Here is a 22392-nt window from a genome sequence, read left to right as displayed (position 1 = left end):
GTCGTCGTAGTGGAAGATATCGGGAACGAGATAATCTTCGCTGGAAATCGTAACTTATATTTATTCTTTTCTTCTCTTAGCGCAAACAGATTAACTTTTGACTTTAGGATAAACATACAAAGAAATGTAAATGAACATAGTAATCAAACCGATCAATAGCGAAACTTCTTCAACTGGAATTTAGAGTTACAAGTCATTTGCAGTTCAATCGCGTGTATGTTTTAAACATTACGTGAAATGGAATTTTCCGGATGAATAATATTCTGTATGGAGTCTACGTTGTTGCCGTCAAGGTCAAACATAAAATGCACGCCTGTCATTTCCTGATTAAGCTAGTAATTCAATATAACCGAACGCTACTTAAACATTTATATGCCACACACGAATGTCCTGAAATAGATTTTATTACCAACTATGGATGGAAAATGAAAAAACTCATTATTCCATAAACATTGCTGGTAAGCTACGAGTAAACATTTTCAATGATATTTCTGATATTAGAAATACTTGACAACACTTGACAAGGAGAAAAAAATCTGCCTACGAAATCTCTCGACCTACGCCTAACACTTATCTACCCACTTAAGAGACGCATTTCTATAAAATCCCTAAAACAGCCAGGTTACGCATGCACTACAGGATCATAAATATGTTACAGTTAACGACTACTAATGTCATAATTAATCTAAATTATCAGGCAAACGACCAATCAATCAGAGTTTTGTGTTGGTGCGAGAGATTGCGATCTGAAATACAGATAAAAGAACATTTGATATTTATATTTGGGTATAATAACTATACTATATAGATAGTGAGTTTGTTGTACTAAATATTTTTTGTATATGTACAATCGTAGATCTACATGATAAAAGTTTCAATTAGAAACTTGTAAGAATAAAAGACGGTAATTTAATAGATTTGGTTAATTAGTGAAATATATTTCTATTACTAATTATTAGTTACTATGATTATATGTTGCGTATAATTTCTATGGAACATATTTTCAGATTTGTTTCAGATTTTACCAATACACATCAGCTGGCTGTTGAAGCGAGCAAAACTCTCATAGAAAGAAGACTAGAAAGAAAACACTCCACTGACCTCACTAAAGAAATAAAATAGTCAAACTCGAAGATGGTATCCCGCTGGGGGTAGCCATCCACATGGTATTTAGCGATTAAGATAGACAAATTTACCAAATGCCCAGCTGGACAAATTGTAAAGTACAAATTAAAAAAAAAAAAAACTCAGTGTCGTAACAGCGCTAATAAAATTGTAAAATATCTATATTCGAAATATACAAATATAATATATTCGTAAATACAATACGATACTTTCTAGTATACTATCGTTAGTATTTAGTGAACCTGTCTACATAATCCATCTATCCTCTAAGTCCGTCATTTAAAAATTCCCTTTACTATCGGATCGACAAGGATGAGGCGTAAACCGTGTCCCATGGCAGAAGAAATGGGGAAGATCAAACGCATGATTACGCGATGCATTGAAAGGCGACACGTAACAGATGAACGAGAATACATTGCGGAAGGCGTGGGAAGCCGGGTTCTCAATAGCTGCGAAGAATTCCTTTGTAGCCAGATTTTTAAACGAGTGAAATATGTTGTCGTCCGTGCTCTGGCTGGTACCTAAAATCATCCCGGTCCGATGACACATCGACGTCACGCGTTCTTCGACGAACCGGAGATGTATTATACGGGCAAAAGGCGAGAAACGACGAGGCTGTGCGAGCAAGCGTGGGCGAATTACCACAGCACAATTTCTACGCTGTCGTTACGTGACACGCCGATTCATAGAAGCCCAGAGACACGGTACATACGTGGACAACCGAGTTCTAGATCCAACAAAGCCGTCCAGCTTGCGCAAGTTAAGAAAGTATGGGAGAAAATTTGAGACACGTGTTTGCTTACGAGCTCAAGTATTTAGAATATGCCGGCTCTGAGCTTTGTTACAAGATTCCCGTGCCGGCTATGTTAATACATTCAGGGGCGAATATTTCTTAAGCTTTAAAAAGATTCACGCACTGTAACAGAATTCTATAGACTTTTCTATGGATGCTGCATTCCCCAGAGACAATCCAAGCGTGTGACGTAGAGAACAATTGTGAGCGGACACTATGAATGGATAATCTGTAATGAAAACAAATATTCAAAATATCTATCATTTTAAAAGGAGGATTTTTCTATCACGTAGCCATTCCTTATGTTCTTTCTTTTCTTTCCTTTTTGAGACAGAACATTGACGAGATTTTGAATTTGAGTATGTGAGATGAAATAGGCAATTACGGTTCACTGGCGCTTTTTAAAATTTACGATCGTGTAGAAGTTTTAGTACGCTACTTCAAAGAGTTGTTTGCCCGCTGTACACCGAAGAATACTTGAAATCTCGTTGAGTGGAGCGTAACAACCGCTTCAAAGACTGACGACACTACTTTAAAAGTTATATTTGGGAGTTACCACCCTCCTACTTCTCTTTAGTTCTACATCGCTTATTTTCCAAGTGGCAACGTTGCTCTGTTTAAAAAACTCTTGCCCCGTAGTTTAATATCAGTACAGACACTTCCAAAACATTACGCGACATTCCCTCTGTCGGATGTCGTTCTATCGATCAGTTACTCGATACATGATCTTAATAGGGTAATTAACTTCAAGTATCACCCATTAAACGTTATATATGGAAATTTTATGCATACTATAGGTATTTAAAGAAAATGAATAGTGAATGAAAAAGAATTCACTGGTATGCTATGATTATGAATAATTCATTACGATTTTAAAAACCACAAACGTATTCGTTCGCGAATAGTAAAGAATGCTATTCGAAAAGTATGGTAAAATCTTGAATGCGAAAATGACAAGGTACGGCGCCGAGACGAGAGGCTGTGGAAGGTGAAACAACTAGAATTAAAGCGTAGGCTGGATCCTTGTAGCGGTACCGTAACGTAACAGACTCAACCTAGTAGCGCAACAAATCATGAGGAACAATCGCGCAGATTTAATTAGCCTTTACTTTCTAACGTGGCTTGATGCAACTGCTACTTCTATTAATCAACCAACGAGTTCCCGCTCATCTCGCTTTCGCGCCTCTTCTATGAAACTGTTTCGCGAAATGTGAATAACGTTTTCTTGTATGGAAGATCTGATAACAGGGAGACAGATTTGGCAAGGAAAGTTCGCAGGTAACTGATTCCGCGAAAGAACGTCTACTTCTGTGAAAGAGCGTGATATTAGTTCCCTTTTCTCACCGTTTTTTTAACCCAGCTACGTTCTTTCATAAGAAGATTCGATATTCCAGTCCATTACAGTCCATCCGCATTTTTCTAATGTTAAAAAGCATCTCAAGTTTGAAGAAAATATGGAAAAATTGTTATTGATGTGAAAATTGGGTGGTACGGTTCCTGGTTTAAATTCTATATCAAAGTTTCTTCTCTTTGTACGCTAAAACAAGAGCAATAAATTGCAATGTAAAAATTGGAGAATCGCAGCATAACACCTAGCGCTCTACTTCTCTATTTCGCGAAGAAACGAATCTTCTAAATTAGTCGTATCCTCCTTTTGCCTGAAACGACCTGTTTGCCTGAATAGCGAAGGATGCTCCAAACCTTTCAGCGATAAACGTACGTCAGCAACTTCGAAATATGTTGCAGAATGAACATTTCGATTGCCTTTGAAAAAGCTGCAACCACGTTTCTTCGAGTCCTTTTCACGGGGTTGCTTTTGCGTATAAGAGCGAACGTAGGCAACACTTGCATTGCTTTAAGTCCGAAAAAACAGCGAACGTGACACGAATGATGTTACAGCTTGAAAACTGCCTCGTTTCGGATAGGCGTAAGTATGCCACGGCTTTGTCGTGTATCGGTGCGTGTGCTCGCAACAATCCGCAATATTCACCGGTGTACTTATTCACCAACGTCAGTCCGGCCTGTCACTCGACATGAGTCATCAGCATTATCCTCTTGCAAACCACATTCAATATTTGCATTGTGCTTCCTTGCCTACAGATCGTTCCTCTTACCTACCGATCGTATAATCGCGACCAGGTCGAGTTCGAATTTCATCTCCAACCTATCCACTCTTTTACGAAATACCGATTTGTTCGAGTATCCATAGCGTTTACTATAAATTGAATTTAATAGGAAAATGTTAGACCTTAAACGTACACCGTCGATAAAATATTACTTCTAGTAGAAAGATATTGAATTTTATGTACATTATTGTGTTGGCAATTAAGTAATTGCGGATTTTGTCATTACCACCTAATAACAAGATCGGCAATCACTTAGTTGCCAATCTAATAGAACGAGTGATCGAATATTTGACAACTTGATGGAATTGGACCAAAGATTTATGTAAATATTCTTAAGTAGAATGATTCACGTTATTGATATGAATATAGTGTATATCAATGAATATATATTGCACGTAATACTAACTTTCTTTGCTTCGAAGTATCGCCAAATCGTGTTGGAAACTTCTCTATATTAAACTGCTGGCATAATATACGAGAGCTGGCAATTTTTCTTTGGGTTCCTGGCGTAAAAAAAAATTAATAATAATTGCAGTTTTGATTCGTCAACTTACAGTACTTTTTATCTAGCTACGAACGACCGCAATGATTGAAATAATCAGAATATGCATAAAACAGTACCTAGTATATGTGTATAATAATAATATCAATATAAAAATAGAAAATATCTGAAGGGAGTTTCAGTGGTTTAGAGTTTAGGCTAAAATGGTGGTGAAGACGGTCATTAAACTCTCGTACCTTGTTGTTCGCGTTGCAAGCGTGGGCAACGAACTTCTTTTGGAAACTCGATATTTATAGAAAGGCAATAGGTTGACGTCATTCTCGGACTGCACCTATAAGTGCATCCTTTTCGATGCCGCCTGTTCCTGCGTAACATTACTTTACAGCCCTACAGTGACGATGTTGAAGAATTTGACTGCCGTTAATTCGCCGCCATTCGTAAAATTAATGTATCGCGTGAATTATTTTCTTTTCCTTGTATCTCACACTGTCTCCGAATATTTATTACAATTCCACTAAGCCAGTGCTTATCATATCGTTGATTTTTCTACTAATTTAAAAGATCTCTGCCACTACGAAAAGAAAGAAATGAAGAAATAACAAAATAATTACGTTCGTATTTTAAACGTAGTCTAACCTATTTTATTGCTAATTCTAACTCGATATGTAACACTGTGTTCAGTTCCCTAGACTGCAAATATTAATTTAATTTTAGACGCGTGTAATATATTACCTGAGTGCGTTACGGATCAATTTCACCGTGTTATTAAACGCGTTATTCGATCTCGCTTCAATTATATCGATAACTGTTAGCCAATGGAGCAGAAATAGACTACTCATTGCTAAGTAACTACTGCTTACTTGTAACAGCATGTTATACAAATTAATTACTAGCCATTTAAATATCGTGACAGGCAAACATTAGGAAATAAAATTTTCGCGACAAAGCCTGACTTGTCTAGGAAATAAATTCACGAACTGAAGAAATTAACATTTACACAGAGTAGTTGGAGAAAGACTCGGGCTGACCATAAAATATTTTTAATTTCACCATACATAGCATAGGTATCAATATTCCCTATAAAAAGTTCAAAGTATCTATTGGGTTGGCAACTAAGTGATGGCGGATTTTGTCAACACCACCTAATGATAAAATCCGCAATCACTTAGTTGCTAACCTATATCTGACGCCAGAAATAAAGAAAATCTCGAGGATAAGGAAATAATTGTTTTCTAAATCGTAGATTCGTTCGTTGAATTTGTAAAAACGTCATAACCAAGAAACCTTGATCCAATTCGATTAACATTGTTACTTGTATAAGCACATTCATCCTGCACGGTAATTCAAATGGACAGAATAATGCGTTCACACGTAATGCAGTAGCGTGTAATTTTGATCGTACAATTTTACATCAACGTGAACGCCATGAATACAAACTAACAGTGCGTGGTTTACATCATTAATTACCGTTCACGTGTACGACAAGTAGAAGATTAAACGAAGCCATCTGTATTTTAGCGCAAAGAACAAAGTTATCAGGAGGAGCCAGTTGGTTAGTTTGCTTTTGGAATAACATGAAAGAAGAACACGCGATCAATGATTAGTATAATGCATACAGTGGTTGCTATAATTAGACAGAAGCACTTGAACGTTATGAAGATGAAAGACGCGAAGAATGTAAAAGGAAATATAAAAGGTAGTTTCCGTGAAATCGTTACTTTTAACTTTAAGAATTAATTTTACTACTTTTAACTTAGAAATTCTTTCCATCCTTTCTTCTCCTCCTTTTTATGGTTAATATTAATATTTATACCATCAATATGGTAATAATAATTCTAATACTATTCTTAGTATCATCCAGAAATAAGAGATCAGAAATAATTTATTTTGCTCGTCAACTCATTGCAAAGGTACAAACAGGTTGTTGCTAAAGTGCATCCGAGTTAGTAAATCGACCGTTAGTACATCGGATCCACTCGATCGCACTCTACTTTACCAACCATCAATACATATAAATACACATATGTTGTTTCAGCAGAGATACGAACCTCGTTTTGAGTAGACTAATTGCAACCAATTATAGCATACAAATCCGGATTATATACCAAATACATTTTTTTCACACAAATTTAGTTAATTAATTATTCATATATAATAGGAAATCGTAGTAGACAATAACAACAATGATCAACAAATGATGAATAATCGCTTAATTAATGTGAAATTGTAAGTTTCAAAAAATTAATATACATTTGAAATATATACTTGACAGGTATTTAATCTTGAATACATATTTTCCTGTTGATATACGTATTTATAGAATGAAGTCAATAATGCACAAACCGAGGAGGTGGAATGAAAAGTTCTTGAAATAAAGAAGATAGCCTTACAGCATATGGCGTAACTTTAACAGGCCAGCTATCGGAAAATTCTATCGCATTGCTTTTACCTCCTTGCCATTTAAAAGGCTCTTATAGCGCTAGAGAGCATATGACCTTACTTTTATTGCTGCAACTCAAAATACAAAACAACAGACACAAAATTCATACTAGGAGTTCCTCTGCGAATTTTTGAAAATTCATATATTGCGAGTATCTATATAGTATAGTAAATATAATTCGATTCAATAAATCAAAGAGTACCGTTTACATCTCTCAACCTATGTATAACGAGTTTAAGTTCAAACCTATCTCTACTATCTTCGCCTAGCTTCTACTTGAAGGCATCACTTTTCTTTTTCGATGGACTCGCGAATCACTCGAAACTATGCAACCAGATTCGAACTTTCGTTCCATTTCTACATGTGACGCACCCTGCATATTTTTATCGCGCTCGTCTTATTACACGTCCCAAGGCGAGTGCAAGGCGTTTCAATAACATACATTTCTACAGCAACTACCACTTTCGCACGGTATTGTCGCGAACGACGACGATTAACGGACAGCAAAATGCCGTGGCTCGGACAGAATTCTCGTTATGCATTAACTTGGAAATGATAGGAAGTTGTACTTGGTATTTATCGCTGGCAGCAAATCATGGAAACAGCCGGTGATTGCTTAATCAGAGGCGCTTCACCTTGTTTAATTTTCTTCAAGCGTAAATTAATCGTTGAGACGACACGACTATATTATTCGTTATGATTATTATTATTATTTATATTGTTTGGTATTTCGTGAAACTCGATTAACTAGAGAAGAGATCGTATAAATAAATTATACTCGATTGTTTTTCACTTAAATCTTTTGAGATTATTCCAGACATTACTATCGGACATGAGTGACCGATAAGAATTTTTAATTTATTTTTGTTAATTGATGTGCATGATCGAAAGAAATTAATCATTGCGTTATACTGATCTCATCGGTTGATGCCATTCTTTAATCGTCAATTGATAATTGAAAATATTAATCATGCGAAATATTAAAATGCGAATCACGAACCGCTGATAACATCATCAATCATCAATTGCTAATTTTTTGCCGAAGTTTAATTAAAATTTCATTGGATATACATACTCGAACGTAAGTGTTTACGATTGAAACTGATTGATAAAATATTAAAATCGTGATCATCGCATGTGTCTCGTTTAAATATTCAAATTGAAACAAGTCGCTGGGTACGCGCTAAAAGAAAATAAAAATTAATCTCGAAATTAATTAATAAATATCGCGTTAACTGCATAGTATGTCGTATGATCGATAGCAAATCAGTTTCCATTCAGGTTAATTTATTTTTTAGAGATACTGAAAATTGATTTAAAGCACTTTCTTAGAAAACAATGAGTAAGCAAGAGGCATGGTTCGAAAGCATCGAGCATTCAACAAATAATACCTTCCTTTATTGTATTAGATTAAACGTTATCTTCGATGCTGTTATATTTATTCCTAATAATCTTACTGCAGCGTTAACAAACAGCAATTTAACATCGGTTATCGAAGCGGTTTGACGCCGATAATGCTGAAATAAAATGTAGTCTTCGCGTACGTCGTTTTCAACAAAATTACACGACATGCTTAAACATTAATAACAACGTCGTGATATCAACAAAGGAGCACCACTGTATCTAGAAAAATGCCTTAGTTTCTTCGACTTTGTTCTCATACATACGTACGATATATCTCATTATAAATACCTACTTCATTGCCATATATCAGGAAAAATATAAACGATCAACCCTTTCAAACCACGTACAACTTGCAAGTTACTATATTTATCATCAGTTACTCATACTCCGTTTTGGATATTTTATATAAATTAGATATTCTTTGGAATTCTGTCCATTTCTGCACCGTCGAATTTTCTATCAACGTATAAAAATCCGCGGTCTAGATATAAACGAATAATTAATATGCATAAACTGCCACTGTGACTAGCTACTTAATTTGCGGCGATAAAAAGTGACAAAGCTTCATTACCGTGTAATTGCGCTATTATCGTAGGATTCCGGTTTTTGATTCGACAGAAAGCTGGTATTACGGAACGGGCAAGTCAGCAGATGTACCGTTAAGCGATTACTATGCCACTGCACCGCCGCGAGGAATGTGGGTGGAAGGCATCCGTCCCTACTATTGTCTTTTTCCCTCTACACCTTTCCTCCTGTTAGAGTTAGAGTACCAAACAATCCCATCACGTCTTTCACTTTTTCCGCTCGTTTATTTCCTACCTCATCTTCTCCATAGTTTCTCGTTTCGTTTCCTTTTGTATCTGATATTTCGTCAATTGTATTCATTTTCTTAACACGATTTCCAATCGAATGATAAACCAACTGCTATTTGGTATTTCATCGATATTCATTTTGTAATTCAATTTGCAATTAAATAATAAAACTTTTATTATCCAAAGCATTCTTCTTCTCTCTGTTTCTCTTTTTATTAATCCTTCTGTATCTCGTAGAAAGCTTGATTAATAAAGCACTTTATCACAATTCAAACGAACTTGGCCATTATTTAAATAAATGGCTATTACATTTTTTTTTTTATTAAATCAAACAGGCGACTAAAAAAGTGTGCACTCTCTTTTGTGGCGTGACGGGAGAGAAATCTTCCAAGACTCTTTGCAAAACGATCTCACCGCGGGATTAAGACAGAAAACAGAATACTCACCATGTTTTGATGAAACCGCAAACTACCAGATCGACGAAGTGTACCGCCACGAATATTCGCGGCCGCAAGTTCGACCTGGCGTCCGTCGCTACCACCGCGTCTTGATAATTCCGACAATTCCGCGACCGGTTGCACCTGCAAACAACAAAGTATTCCATTACGCATTCTATTACACGTTTATTATATACAACAGACACTCTCTTATTCGATCCCGTTTTAATTAGTCTCCGCTTTAACCAACCACATTTTCATTGCGTGACATAAGAATAAGAAAAAGCTTGGATCGATCGAACGAGGCAATTTTTTCAGACTATTCTACTGGGAACCTCAAACTTTTATATTTCAATTTCACTTTTATCTTAACGAACAAACTTTTTAAAAAAAAAAATGTTTAACATGGAACTGAAATGAAATTGAAGATGAGGAGTTTTAAAAGAACAGAGGGGCAGTCTTAAAATTCAATTATTCATTAAATCCGTTTTCAAAATTGTTTCTTAATTTATTTTTTCCATTAAACGTATGTTTTTCCATTCTGTTCAAACTACATCGTTGGATCCAATAAATTCTTCCCATTGAACTATCTTATATTTTGATGTTGCTTTCCAGTGATAAAATCAAAATAAAGATTTAACACGAATATCTACTTCTAATATTTTTCTCTATGATCATATAAAAATTTCTCCAAAGAAACGAGAACGAACTTGTTACACTTGCAAACTTACAACTTACAATTTACAAATCTATTGTATCTATGTTGTCATTACCACCTAATGACAAAACCCGCAATCGCTTAGTTTCCAACCCAATAATACACACAATACAGTTTGCCAGTATATCCCGAGTAACATTCCCTAAGGATAATAATAGTAGTTCGCTATTCCAAAGGAATTACCGCAATTAACAAGTAGTACAAGAGTTACCGGTATTCGGATGGTAGGAATTCAGATAATAAAGGATCAACTGTACACGTTGATAAGATCATAGCTAATCGCACGCATTAAACAGATATCACGCGTGTAACGGATGCCTCAGACTACTTTCTAGCCGCGTGTGCGAGCTCAAGAAGATTAAAGTGGTTTCCGTCTAGCGTATACAGCACAGGAAACAGGATGTTGACCGAGAGAACACCTGCAAGCGGCCTAGCTGTACATAGTATAAGTATGTAAATCACGTTACGTTCTTTCTGTTAAGACCGTTTGGTTTACCGAGAAGGAGAACCAGGGCATGAACCTGTACGAAGGCCCCCAAGCCTAATCGATACATCCTCCACTAGGAACTTTACAACCAGAACTGGAAATGTTCCAACGATAAAACTAGACAAACTTATGCTACTTCGAGAGTATGTTTTGTTTGCCATTTTATACAAGGAACGAAGTAGGATACATAGATGCGAACAGAAATAGTGCATTTTGCAGAAATTGCATAACTTAAACCAAACTCCGATCATGTGTCATCCGTGACACAACGATACCAATTGGGAGTCGATGTGAGTAGTCCTTTTGCAGAGGAGATCTTTTGAGAAATTTTGTTATTCTTTTAATTCAGAAAGCCTAGAGGATGTATGGTATGTTCCAAGCACCTTGATCTTTCTTAATCAAAAGCTTCTATATAATTATAGCACTAATTAATTCCATAATTGGGTCAATGATAATTCCCTTTTATTTTTAAGAAAAATGATCGGCGCGTTAAAAGAGAGGAGATTCGCAAATAAAGAATCTGTTATATTCTAGAGATTATAAATCCGAGCGACGAGTTGACTCATTCTTCCCGGTTAACTCAGGATAAAACCCTGCGTAAGTCACGATGGGTTTATTGTTGTAAACCCGATAGGAGAATCAATAAAAAGAAAGCCTATTTATCGGCAGTGGGCATTGAGAATCTCACACAGAAATAGAAAATATCGTATCGCAAGTTCATGTCGACAAATCTAATTACGCTTGCACAGCTTTGACAGTAAGAAGTCTAACAAAGTACTTAAGTACTTAATTCTCCGAGTTCGTGACCAACTGTCACAACCAAGGACCAATAGAAGATCATCGGTTGGATCCCACGGTAAGAAGTTATTTTCACGCAACGCTCCCGGTCCAAGTATAGTTTTATTATGGGTCATGAGTCACGATCCCGCTATATTCGGTGCATCAGTGGCAATGAACCAACCATGATCACACCAGTTTCTCTGTTCCGTACACCGATCACCTTTCGAACCGACCAAGCGTACCTGTGAACGCTCTCACTTTTACCGGCAACGCCAACGATTCCGTGTAACCATTTTCATCGTGGAGAACGAAACAAGAAAGCGGGGATTAAAGATGCTGCTTATCGATTTCTTCTCATTTTGGAAAAATTTAGAGTATAGATTATATTTTTGGATTATCCTTTTTATCGTGTTTTACTTGAATTTGTTGCTCGCATCGGAACGAAGTATCGACTTTTTAACCCTTCTGTTCTTCTTCCAAACGAATATTATATTTCATTAGATGTAAGTATAATATCCTTTTCTCATTTTTACTTATAAGATTTTACAAAAGTAGATGATAGGGCACCCTGTATAGCAGGTGAGAAAATTTGCATTACTTATGAATGATCTAATAACAAACTCTTAAATGTTGCAACGTTAGTATTAAACTTGTGCTATAAAGCATCTCAACTCTACCAAGATGGATAGCAAATTTTTATAAATATTTTATAATCATTGTCTTGACTCACCTTTACGGTAACACTATTAACAGAGCCCTTAATGAGATCGATAATTTCTTCCCGTGACTTGTCATCGACGTTAATTCCATTGACTTCGATCAGCCTGTCGCCTGGCAGCAACCCGGTGTCGTTGTTATGTTGTATCAATGAACCTGGTTCAGCGAAGATCACAGGTCTCATCTGTGTGACACCATTTGCGGCTCGTTCCACGATTACAGCTCGACGCAACGAGAAACCGAAATCGTTTCGCGGTGGTGGTTGCCTTTGGATCGTAAGCTCGCGAGGTTCGGGCAGTTCCAGAGGGACGATCTCTGGTAACTGCAACTCGACGCCTTGTTCTTCAAAGGACGCCGAGGATCTCCACCTCGACAAACCCTGGGATTCTCCTACGGGCGACAGGCTGAAAGGTGGTGTTGCGAAACTGGAATTCGTGGTGTCTGTTAGGGAGTCTGCGGAGGGGCTTGCACTGGTCACCACCTGTAAAATATAAATTGCAATTCGATCGTTAAATACAAATTATAATAAATACAATAAAATAAAACGTGTCGCACATATAAGCAGTTACAGGGAGAAAATATTTAAATGCTACCAATGTATACCAAAAGCAATCAAGAGAGGCTGAAATATGACAGTTAGGATCGTAATTTAGTAATAAATTATGTGCAAACCAGCCGAATTCGTACGGTAATATTTTATGTAACAACGATATGGTAATAATGGCCTCGAGTAGAAAATTCAGAAACCACTAGTGTTACAAATTGCATGAAACGAGTTATCAACTACTCGCATTACCATACTACTGAAAACAGTTCCCTTAAAGTACGAGTTGATGGCTAGAAGTGTTTGCATTAGGAGACACATAGGTATAGTACCAGACTAGCTAGCCTCTTTGTACCTCTCTCTGTAGGCTAATGAAACACGAAGATCTTTCAGCTGCGAAGCTGAGCTTGAACAGCATGAATTTCAAACCACGAGCACCTGGAATACCAGCGAAAGCCTCTAACAGAAACCAATTTGGTCCTTCCAACTAACCTGCAACAGTTTGGTGTCGCTTTGGTGGTGATGATGATGCTGTTGTTGCTGGTGTTGCTGCTGATGCTGCTGCTGAGCCTGCTGAACTGTTCGCTGAGGTGATACCTGCCACGAGCTTTGTCCTGTCTGCGTTTCCTCCTCGCTACAAGCTTCCTCCTTGCTAACAGTGTTTCCAAATCCTGACAAGTGTGTGGGCACGTTCTGGTAAGCGATCACCTCGTTCTGCAGCGTGTTTCTGACCAGTAAATTGCTGGCCTCCTGGTAATTGGTCTCGTTTCCGTTCGGCAGATGGCTTTCCTCTGACAACGAATTCACAGTATTACTGACACTCAGACGTGGTCCCTTAAGAATTCCTCGCTTCGGAGGCTTTGGCGGCAGTGGTGGCAGATTCTTCCCTGATTGTCCGGATACGTTGGTTGGTGTAACCGAAGACGTAGTGGTGGTGATTGTCAATGAAGTCAAAGAAGTTTCAGAAGAGTCACTCTGTGTCAAACCATCCGGCGTTCTCGTATTCCAATTATTACCAGTGCGAACACTTTGCCCTGAGCTTGAAGAGTTTTGCGAATTTTCTAAGATATCACGGTCCAAGTAAGCGAAGAACGAAGCACTATAGTCTGCGGTGATACCACTCGGCAACTTTTCCTTCTCCTTCCGGCGACCAGGAATCTTTAACGATCTCCGAACCTGCAAATGAAACAGATACACTTGGTCATTTTTCCAGTCAAACTTTGTTACAATGTACATATTATAGGTATAAATAGGAAACAATGTTATACAGTAGCCAGAAAAAGTATTCGCACATACCCTTATTTTCCAATGTAGCCTTCTTTAAAGCTAGATTTTAAATTTCATTCTCATAATACCAAATTCTTGTAATTGCCATTTTTTAATGCTATATAATATATAAAATGGTGTGTAAATATTATTTACGTTAAGAAATAGATAAGGAAGCATTTAGTGTAGAAAATACATAAATAGAAAAGAAATTAAAATATTAAAAAACTGGTTATATCTTTATCGTATAAAACTCGACAGAACTTTTCTACCCATCTAATACATAGTTTCCTTTTCTAATGATTTTCTTAATACGATCTTCTTTCCTTTAATTTCATTTTATTGCAAATGTACAGTAATAAAACGTGAAATATACAAAATAAGATTTTGAACTTGGTGTTTCAACGTATGCATCTTGGTTTATATTCCACTGCTTTTCATTGCCAAACGGAAATTTAGTTTCCCAGAAAGTTATTTGATTTAATATGAAAAACAAGATAGTACTGGATCATTTTTCTCTCACACGCTGTGCCCACATACTCATCCACTTGCAATATTATTTTCTTTGAAATTTGATGCAATATCAAAAAGATATTAAGGACATATTTAATAAGAAACATGCTGTTTGCGAGGTATATACTACAAAGATATTCGATACGAAAGATCTAAGGAAACGAATACCTGAGAGGCAGCCGTACGTGATGAAACAATGACGTATCCATTCTAAAGCCTATTCCTTTTCCTAGATCTTTCGTATCAAGTATCCTTGCATAAGAGTATGCGAAAATGACGTATAAATGCACTTCAAGTTAATAATGCATAACAAGTTTACTACGATACTTTCCATTCACGACTCTATCTTTTAATGAACTTTATGATACGATATTTGTCAACCAATAAAAAAAATACTAAGGAAATTGGTCAATAAATAATTGTTGGAAATACAGATTTTCTAAACACGTTTCATCGATAAAGAATTTAAGGGAGAGGAAATAATCGCCTGATATCCGAGATTAGATACCAAAACAGGAAAAGATAAATTACAGAGTTGTGTGAGAATAGGGTGAAAAACTAATTATAGCTTCGATGTTTAAGTATAAACTTTAAATGTTAATTAATAAAATTTCACGAATGGAAAATTATTTGTCTACGTGTGCTCTATTTAATTAAAAAACTAACAATATATGTTCATGATTCGAGTAATAAATAGTTTAACATTTGAAAATATTTTAATATTCTTCTATCGACTATTTTCCGCTATTGCTATTTTACAACAAAAGTAATCGTGTACGTTCCGAGAAAAATTAGCGCGAAGATATACGATACGATGAAACTACGTGTAACAGACATACGTAGAGAGGGAGCAATGACCGATGTCGGAACAATTACAAATTCAAGTGTAATTAAGTAACTATGAAAGTGCCCTCGATTTCGTAATTCGAAAAGGTCTCTAATTAAATACAGCGCTGGGCTGTAATTCAATTATCTTCGAAACAAATCGATGATTGAATGAAACTGCTGTTTTTTAAGTCTCTGAAAACTAAACAAAAAAACTAATAATACATCGTTTGCAGAAATAAACTGCAAGAACATTGCACGCTGTAACATCCTACCTGAATTATGCTAACTGCAAATAAGTTACAGTTCTATCCGTACTCTGAATAAAAGACTATTTTCTAAGGTACATAATACACAAAAGTACATGATAATTATAACCTAATACATAATTATATATTTAGATCTGCAATTGCATATGCCTTAGCACAAATGTTGAGATCTTGATATCTTAATAATCACCGACTGAGAATTGAACAAGACTTAATGATATAACACTTTCACTTGAGTTCCATTACCTGCTGATAATGCATCCGCATTTCCTCTCTAATTACAAGGTACATACGGTACTACTACTATACGTCCACGACAAACAAATTACTTCCAATGCATCAGAGAATTTTTCATGGCATTTATCATCGTGCACAACGGCAAATATGTTTCTAAATAAAACGGACGGGCATGAAGAATGATTAAGGTTATAAAAACGTAATATACGGTCACAGAAAGTTCGAGAGAGAAACTGATATAAGAATTTGTAGAAATAAATGTTAAACAGCCACGTTACGTTCTAACGCTCTAACATCGTTCGCTTCACTTTGCATTAAACGTCTCTCGGATACGTTGACTATTTTTTAATTCGATGAACGAAACGGTGGGCAGACTGTTCGTTTTTTTTTTTTTTTTATTATTACGTCTATATATTAAATACGATAAATACTATTGAATTAACGAATTATGTACAGTGATTCGGGAAAGTATTCGAACACTTATCGTAGACAATTTTTCCGAGCATATTATAATATATGTTATACGAAATTGTTTCCATAAACACTGTAATGATATGTACGACTATTATGATTATAATGATACAATTTGAAATTAATATAAAACAACGAAAAAGTTTCAACATTTATATGGAGGCAAGAAAGACGAGAAAATTTTAGTTTACGAAGTACAAATAAAAATTGATATTTTCCAATTTTTACGAAAAATAGAGCGGGATGCAGAGATAATGTGAATTCCTCGTTTATTACATGATTTATAAGGAAAGGAACAAAAAATACTTACACAAATCACCATATCCTTAAGCTGATGTGTTGTTAAATTTAAAAAATGATTCAACACACTTTAATTATATTATATGAAAGTCACCTTAATTATAATTTAAAAGCGTAACTACATATTTTGTACCTTGTACAAAATTATACATTTTGTGTAAAAAATATCGTAATGATGAATAATTTGGAATATTTACATGCGTTAATATATTCTCAAAGTAGCAATCTAATTTTTTATTTACGTTTGTAAAAGAAAACAAACCGACGTTACAATGTATCGAATATTCGAAGAATTTTCTGTTCTTACCAATACATGTATCTCTCACATACTACTGAATGACCTTGAATTATCTCGAGGTTACTTTGCACGAGGTCAGTATGATATCATCTTTAGTTTAATATAAAATAAATATCAGGAACAATGGAGAATTTTATTTAGAATATAAAATTAATGAAATCTTAAAATTTTTATTATACAGGCAATTTTTATTTCATTAAATTCTACAAAAACAACGAAACAATTATTTTTTCTACTTTTCTCATATAAAATTGCTACTATGCACTATTTCAAGCAAAATTTATTTTAAGACATCCTATATACTTTACTATGGAATCATTCTACGTATAAAACCTGTTACTTATTACTTAACGTGTAATACGTTATCCGTTAAAGAATTACAATCTTTTTCACACAAATTGCTATGAAACGTCTTATCTCAATAAACAAAAGAATGTAATCAGCGAATTTTAAATTGTTATCAATTGTAAAGATTACAACAACATACAAAATGTATATAAAAAATGGCCTACTTTTAATGCACGTGTAAATTTTAAAGAATGTATACAGTTACGTTTCATAAATTAACAAATCAGTAAAACGCGACTAATGCAGCTACTTATTTGCATTTATAATCTTTAATAATGACATCATGATAAACAAAAACTTAGAAAAATGTACTAAATATCAAGGTTCAAATATACACATTGAAGAGAAAAGAAATAAAGCCGGAAAATTCTTCTAAAGCGTATGACGGAATATCTGTGATATGCTGTTACTATGGTGAACACATACCGCTCGTCAAACCGCTACCCTACAAACTTTTTTAAAGGTGTCGAACCTCCCAAAAAAACAGAACTCATAGATAAAAGATGAAGATTATCCACAATGACTCAAACTCGACAAATCGTAGGAATTATCCGCGCGCTATACCCACTTTGTAGATAAGCACAACGAAAGGAACGCGTAAAGGTCAACATTCAACATATTCAGCATGGACGTATCTCGACAAATTTTTATCGGACGAACGAGATAAATCTTAACAAGATAATATTACGCATATTTCATGTACCAAAAGAGAAGAATACTGTACTAAAAATAAACTAACACTATGTGTTAATCATTCATATATCTAATACCTTCAACCTACTGTTTCAACTAGATTAATTTACAAAAATAAACAAACAAAACAAAAAGACGTACTTCATCCAAACGTAGCAATTCCTCAGCGGACATACTACTGCGATCTCGTTTCTTGACATCTTTTCGTTCCTTCTTCTCTCGCTTCCGCTTCTCCTTGTCGTCCTTCTCCGCAGCCTTCTTCATAAAGTTAAACATCTTCTCATTCACAGCACGGATCTTGAGTCGAATGTGAGAAAGAGATAACACAGGATATCTCTTCTCTATTGATAGCTGGCGCGTGCACAGTTTCACGCCGTGTCGCGTATTTCGGTTCGACCCGCGCGCATAACGCGACACTGTCCATCGAAACGACTATGTGTGCCCGGTCACACCGCCGCTTATGTGCAAACACTAAACAACCGACGGAATCACTCCCCTACGACCTACGACGGCTATACACGATCGCACTCTGAAGACGACGAGGAAGAAGGGGAGGAGGGGCGTGCACGCTCGCGCAACGTTGCGTACGCGCCAAGCGAGCGCAAATCGGTAACAGGAAATTCCCTGTCACGAACGAATTCCGAGTAAACGATACGTCACTTTCGATGCCCCGTTATTTTACGATACAATACGAGGCACGTTTTCTTCACCACGCTTCGATCTATTCCCACATCGAAACGGTACCGATAGACACGAAGCAACACTCGCGCATCACTCGATAAATTTTTAAGTACTAGGTTTTCACGCGACACGGATCACGAAACACCGAATACATCGATAGATTTTCAGTCGATGATTGACGGTACGGTGAGACGTGACGCGTAAAGGGGCGTGAACCTACCAGAGCAAACTGTTTCTTCATGGCCGGTCGTTTCCGGCATTTAATCCAAGCAAGATATTCCAAAACTGTATTTTTTTTACAAGATTCTTCCTCTTGCTTTATTTCTTATGTTGTTTCTTTATGAACAGAAGAATGGCTCTCTCTCTCACTCTCTTCTTCTTGGTTAAAGCTAATTGAAAGTGTTCTTTCGTATATGATGCAAGACGATTGATCGAAAGCACAACTTTTATACACTTCGATAGTTTATTCTTGGGCTGATCGTATTAATTCCTTTCTCCGTTATTTCATCACCGGAAAGCATCGTTCCGTGTGAAAACAATATCGTGACAATCGCGCGTGACAGCGAACTTTTACCTTCGCGAGGCTTTCGAGTCGCCGGTATACCGTCGGGTGAAGGCGGAAGGGAAGGATAGGAATACGCGTGCCTAGAACAAAGAGGAAGGGGGGAAGGTTGGAAAGGAGAAAGAGAAGCAAGAGCGAAAGAGCAGCGAGAATCTACATGTCATTTTTCACCACACCTTACTCTCACGCTCTTTAAGCGACGGAAAGCTTCTGCTCGTAAACAAATGCCGTACAATCATAGAGAGGAATGTTAAGCGTTGAGACAGGGCGGCGTGTGTATCGGTTAGTTGTTTGCAATACAATCGAGCGAATCGTAAACAACGATCGATGATGTCACACGAGATCCAGAACCGACGCGATTTTCGATACACGACGAAACTGACAGTCAACGCAGCACGAGACACACGTCACAACACCGCCACCACACCACCCGCCGCCATTCACTAGGCCAAAGACGCGTGCAATTCGTATAATTCTCCAGATCCAAACCGTCCGATACGATAGTCACTCGAAAACGATGGTACACGTGTCCGTCGGAGCGTATAACAGCCTAGCCCATTGGATCGTTCCCTTTGTCAGAAAGACACAGTCAATAATAGACGGAAGTTGAACGGCGCACTCGTGTGACACCGACGACTGTCATGGCAGACTGAGTCGCAAGTTGCGAGTTGGACCAGTGGCGACTGCTGGTGTCCTAAACCGAATCATGGCCTATAGGCCCGCACCCTTCTTTCCGTTATACAATTCTGCGCATGCGCCCCTAATCGATGATACGTTATCGACTGAACGCAAGACGAATCTTTCTTATGAATTAAAAAAGACTGACATGTGTGATATTAACCATTTAATTGGTCAATATTACGAAATAACAACGATTTCAACAAAATAGGTTTTCCAGACATGCAACACATATTTTGCCTTGTATCGTTTATGAAATCCGTGTATCTCATTCACATGTTTAATGAGTTTTCGTATTCATGTACGTATTGTGTAATTGTAAGCATTTACAATTATATGTTGATATAGTGATTTACCTGCCCCATAAATATCTCATTGCTTCTTCAATGTCAATCCTTTCTCTGCTCGATCGACGTTGTATTGCGAGAAAATGTAATTAAATATATTTCTCAACAGCTGGCAGCACATAGCAGGATTAAACGAATAACGAATTGTGATTCGTGCCTGGCAATCGTGAGTTTAATAAATGGAGGATATTTTGATATTTCGTATATCACGTGAAATAATTGTTGGTTAGGAACACAATTTGATGGTGACGACAACTTATTCTATATGAAACATAATGTTGCTTCGATGTCTTTCGAGTGCTCGTGCTTTCTTCAGTGTTGTAAGTGCCGAAACATGTATACAGTGTAGTAAAGGTAAAATTATCACGTTTAGTCGACCAACGCGAAGTTTGTGCACAACGAACGTACAATGTCCTACTGTTGGTGAAATTATTGAACAATGGAGCGACCGGTTTAAGAACGAAGGTATTCCGGAACCCGTAGAATCGATCGAACACATCGTTGCACACGTTATAGGCACTAGCAAGGTATTACCATTACCAAGCATTCAATGCTCGTACAATTTAAATTCTTCTTTCTCGTATTTTCATGATGACCAGCACCAACCACTAAAATAATTATCAACTGATATTCATTGTTTTAAACATATTTTCTGTCGTTAAATCTTGTTATAATCTTTACTCCTGTAAATGGAGTATATATGAGTACGAAGTAAAATAATATTTAAAAAATATATAAGCAAATACATACACATAAGTTGTTTTTATACAATTTTTATTTAATCTTACGAAAACGATGAAATTTGCTTTGTAATTAAATTCGATATTTAAAAATAGGATTTCAGCGAAAATTTATTTTCAGATATTAGATGTTGTGAACGCGCGAAATAAAAGACTTACGTCGGATCAGCGCGATACACTGGATTTGTTGTGCGAATGCCGATTATCTCGGTAAAAAGTTTTCACAGAATTGTTGTTCATTATTCTTTGGCTAAAATCGAATCTTTACAGAATGCCGGTTCAATACATAATAGGAGAATGGGACTTCCAAGATATTACTTTAAAATTAGTTCCGCCAGTTTTCATTCCACGACCAGAAACTGAAATGTTAGTTCATTATGCTTTAAAAGCATTACGTTCTTCTGAAAATAAAAAACAAGAAATCTTAGAGGTTGGATGTGGTTCTGGAGCCATATCTCTTGCGATCGCTCATGCTGATAAAACAGTAACTATTATATCAGTCAATTGCTATCTATCTTGCATATATTTACTTACTTTTATTGGAAATCATTTTCTCTGATAACTATTGCAAATAGGATTCATACGTAAAACTAGACCAATTTTTCTAGGTTAATTGTATAGCGATCGATTCAAATCCAGACGCGTGCGAATTAACAAAAGAAAATCGAGATAGGTTAAATTTAAAAGATCGAGTTGCAGTTGTGCATGCAGCCCTGAAAGACGATGGATCGATAGAAATATCGAACGCATTAAGTAAAACCAAAGATCTCGATTTTAATTCGAAAATTTTCGATATAATAGTTAGTAATCCTCCTTATGTGCCGACCAAACAGATACCTACATTAACTCCAGAAATTAAAATGTAAATAAATATCAAGTCAAAAAAGCATTTTAAACATTGTAAATTAATATTTTTTCACATATATATAATATTTATAATTTAAATTGTATTCTTCAGTTACGAAGATCTAACGGCACTTGACGGAGGAGACGATGGCTTAAAAGTCATTAAACCTTTACTAAAATATGCTGCTACAGCCTTAAAGCCGGGAGGACGTTTGCTTTTAGAAGTTGATACAAGTCATCCTGAATACATACGCTTTTTTACAAAAAAATATTCCGTTCTTAAACTTCAGTACGCACATACATACAAAGATTTTTGTAACAATGATCGATTTGTTGAGATAGTGAAACTCTCGTAAAAGGGTTTAATGTACAAATATTTTTTACAATAAATAAATCAAAATAAAATACATTACATGTTTCTTCATATATGTTT

The 22392-nt window shown here is 36.2% G+C and overlaps 2 protein-coding genes and 3 long non-coding RNA genes across 7 annotated transcripts in view; 3 read left to right on the top strand and 2 right to left on the bottom strand.

Annotated features, from left to right (window-relative positions):
• The window catches only part of LOC126872898 (unconventional myosin-XVIIIa-like), a 65919-nt gene extending 45513 nt beyond the window's left edge, over positions 1-20406 (bottom strand). The window contains exons 1-5 of one of the 3 annotated variants that reach the window (XM_050633124.1): positions 18247-20035; positions 16777-16797; positions 13378-14061; positions 12355-12822; positions 9649-9783 (exon numbers count right to left, since the gene is read on the bottom strand). In XM_050633124.1, coding sequence (XP_050489081.1) covers positions 9649-9783; positions 12355-12822; positions 13378-14061; positions 16777-16797; positions 18247-18381 — 1443 coding nt within the window. In that variant the 5' untranslated portion in view covers positions 18382-20035. Of the gene's footprint in view, positions 1-9648; positions 9784-12354; positions 12823-13377; positions 14062-16776; positions 16798-18246; positions 20036-20382 lie in introns of those variants that run through there. The other 2 variants (XM_050633126.1, XM_050633125.1) reach the window with 2 other exon arrangements.
• Positions 1-22392, top strand: part of LOC126872926 (uncharacterized) — a 171686-nt gene that overhangs the window by 98895 nt on the left and 50399 nt on the right. The gene's annotated exons all lie outside the window — the stretch shown is intronic.
• Positions 82-5490, bottom strand: LOC126872929 (uncharacterized). The gene is made up of 4 exons (XR_007692255.1): positions 5279-5490; positions 4783-5117; positions 4451-4547; positions 82-4133 (listed from the first exon to the last, which is right to left on the bottom strand). It is a non-coding gene; the product is annotated as an uncharacterized LOC126872929 (long non-coding RNA).
• On the top strand, positions 5711-9642 carry LOC126872927 (uncharacterized). The gene is made up of 3 exons (XR_007692253.1): positions 5711-5988; positions 6065-6772; positions 6867-9642. It is a non-coding gene; the product is annotated as an uncharacterized LOC126872927 (long non-coding RNA).
• LOC126872916 (MTRF1L release factor glutamine methyltransferase) lies at positions 20639-22368 on the top strand. Its single transcript, XM_050633193.1, has 5 exons — positions 20639-20900; positions 21235-21323; positions 21384-21597; positions 21722-21975; positions 22072-22368. Exons 1-5 carry the CDS (start codon positions 20649-20651, stop codon positions 22313-22315), a joined length of 1053 nt encoding a protein of 350 aa, XP_050489150.1. The 5' UTR covers positions 20639-20648; the 3' UTR covers positions 22316-22368.

Source organism: Bombus huntii, chromosome 14 (assembly GCF_024542735.1).
Source record: "Bombus huntii isolate Logan2020A chromosome 14, iyBomHunt1.1, whole genome shotgun sequence".
NCBI lineage: Eukaryota > Metazoa > Arthropoda > Insecta > Hymenoptera > Apidae > Bombus > Bombus huntii.
The sequence above is the reverse complement of the archived record's forward strand: the minus strand, read 5'-3'. Positions and strand labels throughout refer to the sequence as shown.